Source organism: Petaurus breviceps, unplaced genomic scaffold, assembly GCF_028583685.1.
Source record: "Petaurus breviceps papuanus isolate PSGF00001 unplaced genomic scaffold, PetGlider_PUasm1.0 38, whole genome shotgun sequence".
Classification (NCBI taxonomy): domain Eukaryota; kingdom Metazoa; phylum Chordata; class Mammalia; order Diprotodontia; family Petauridae; genus Petaurus; species Petaurus breviceps.
In genome coordinates this window covers 55,905,768-55,907,559 of record NW_027186304.1, presented here as the reverse complement: position 1 = coordinate 55,907,559, position 1,792 = coordinate 55,905,768, and the positions used below count along the sequence as shown (strand labels likewise).

At 38.1% G+C, this 1,792-nt stretch overlaps 1 protein-coding gene across 1 annotated transcript in view; it reads right to left on the bottom strand.

Annotated features, from left to right (window-relative positions):
• Window positions 1-1,450, bottom strand: part of PPDPFL (pancreatic progenitor cell differentiation and proliferation factor like) — a 6,685-nt gene extending 5,235 nt beyond the window's left edge. Inside the window, exons 1-2 of the mRNA XM_069099920.1 lie at window positions 1,266-1,450; window positions 843-947 (exon numbers count right to left, since the gene is read on the bottom strand). Of these exons, the coding sequence (XP_068956021.1) occupies window positions 843-897 (55 nt within the window). The 5' untranslated portion in view covers window positions 898-947; window positions 1,266-1,450. The remainder of the gene's footprint in view (window positions 1-842; window positions 948-1,265) is intronic.
• Between the last annotated feature and the right edge of the window lie 342 nt (window positions 1,451-1,792).

Here is a 1,792-nt window from a genome sequence, read left to right as displayed (position 1 = left end):
AGAGAGAGAGAGAGAGAGAGAGAGAGAGAGAGAGAGAATAAGAACACTGAGTGAACCTATGGGTAGAAGAGAACAATTAGAAAATTCACAATGAAGAATGTGTTTAAACTTCTATTATTAAGAATAATCCTTTGACTCTTTATTAAGTAGGACATTTCTACAAACTGATTCCAAATGTAAGTTTGAGAACTTATTTTCTAAGTCCATTTCCCATATTATAAATTCCTAAGATGCACAAAAATGCAATATATATACAAACATATTGTGGAATCCAAAAGCATTTGTTTTTTTCTAGTCACTGCCATAGTGAATTTTCCCTGATGCCTCATTACTGTATGGAATTGACCTTGGGTTCTCTAATTTATGTCAGTGCTATGTAAGCACTAGAAGTTTCTATCTAAACCAGAAAGTGTGTGAACTTGGTGAAAGACTGCTGACTTACCATGAGCATAGATACATTTAGAGAACCCCATTGCTAGATTGACCACAAAGTGATGAATATTTTGGTTAGAACAATTTTCAAAGACCTTCAACTAAGTCACAGAGTCTCTATGATTCGCCTCAATAAATGTAGTATCTATATCACATCGCAGGTAGTTAATGTATTAAATCATGAACAAAAGTGTCTGACTGAGGCAGGACAGCTAACTGAAAACAACAAATGTAAAATCACTGCTTAAAAGAGATCCTAACTTGTGACTTGCTCATTTTTCTTTCTTGCCACAGCTATGTCCTGGTGTTCTCTCCTGAGGCATATTATGTGACATACATACATACATACATACACACCCACCTCAGCCTCCAAAGAAAAGACAACCCTATGATGAGACACATTGACTTACTTCGATAATACTGATTTTGGGTCAGCAGGCAGCCAGCTATGGATACAGAAGCCATAGCTGCACAAGAAGCACAGGACAAAGAGCTATTAACAGCAATCTGTAAACCTGGAGCAAAAAGAGAAAAGTCAGAAAATAAATTATTATTTTTGATCCTTTTTAATGCAAACATTCTGCAAATGTTATGACTTTTAAACAAATTAATAAATATTTAAAAGAGATGCTTTAAACAAAAACAATGCAAAAATGCGTTTAACAGATCATTGTAAGTGAAGCCAAACTAGCGAATGTAATCAATAAGGTTGGATTTCCTGGTGAGTGGGAAGGAAGATGCCTGATCGATCCTAAACAAATTGTTAACAACTTATCACACTTCAAGAAACACAATAGGGAAAGTACCAACCAGACCCCATTGCAGTCTCTCACCTATTCTTGTGTTTTCTCCAGCTCCCAAGTTGCTCAGCAGTGTCTCCAAAATGTTCAAGATTCAAAAAAACTAAGTTAACTCTGTCTGTCCTTTTGAAGAGCACGTAGACAAGAGTGCTGACCTAGGCAGCTTTCCACCTGCCCTGTATGTGAGCTAGGGCCTTTCAGCTCTCATTATATTGGGGAGGCCTGGTTGGGAGTAACCTGAGACCAGGATAATTGCAGGAAGGATGGCAATCAGCCAACCAAGGCATAGGACACAACTTCTCCACCTGTTCTCTGTCCTCCACTCCAGGCAGACCATGCAAATATGTTGCCATGCAAAATCTAAGCTGGGTTGGGCAATGAAGTAAATTTCCCAGTGCTATTTTTGAATTCTCCTTCTAAAAGGTCAATGGACAGAATAGCCCAGAAAGAAATGCCCACACTCACTGACAGTACATTTATGGTGAAGGGAATCCATGTTCAATGAGACTGAGTGAATGCAAAGACTTAGGAGACAAAAATTAAGCAGCAACAGACTTCAT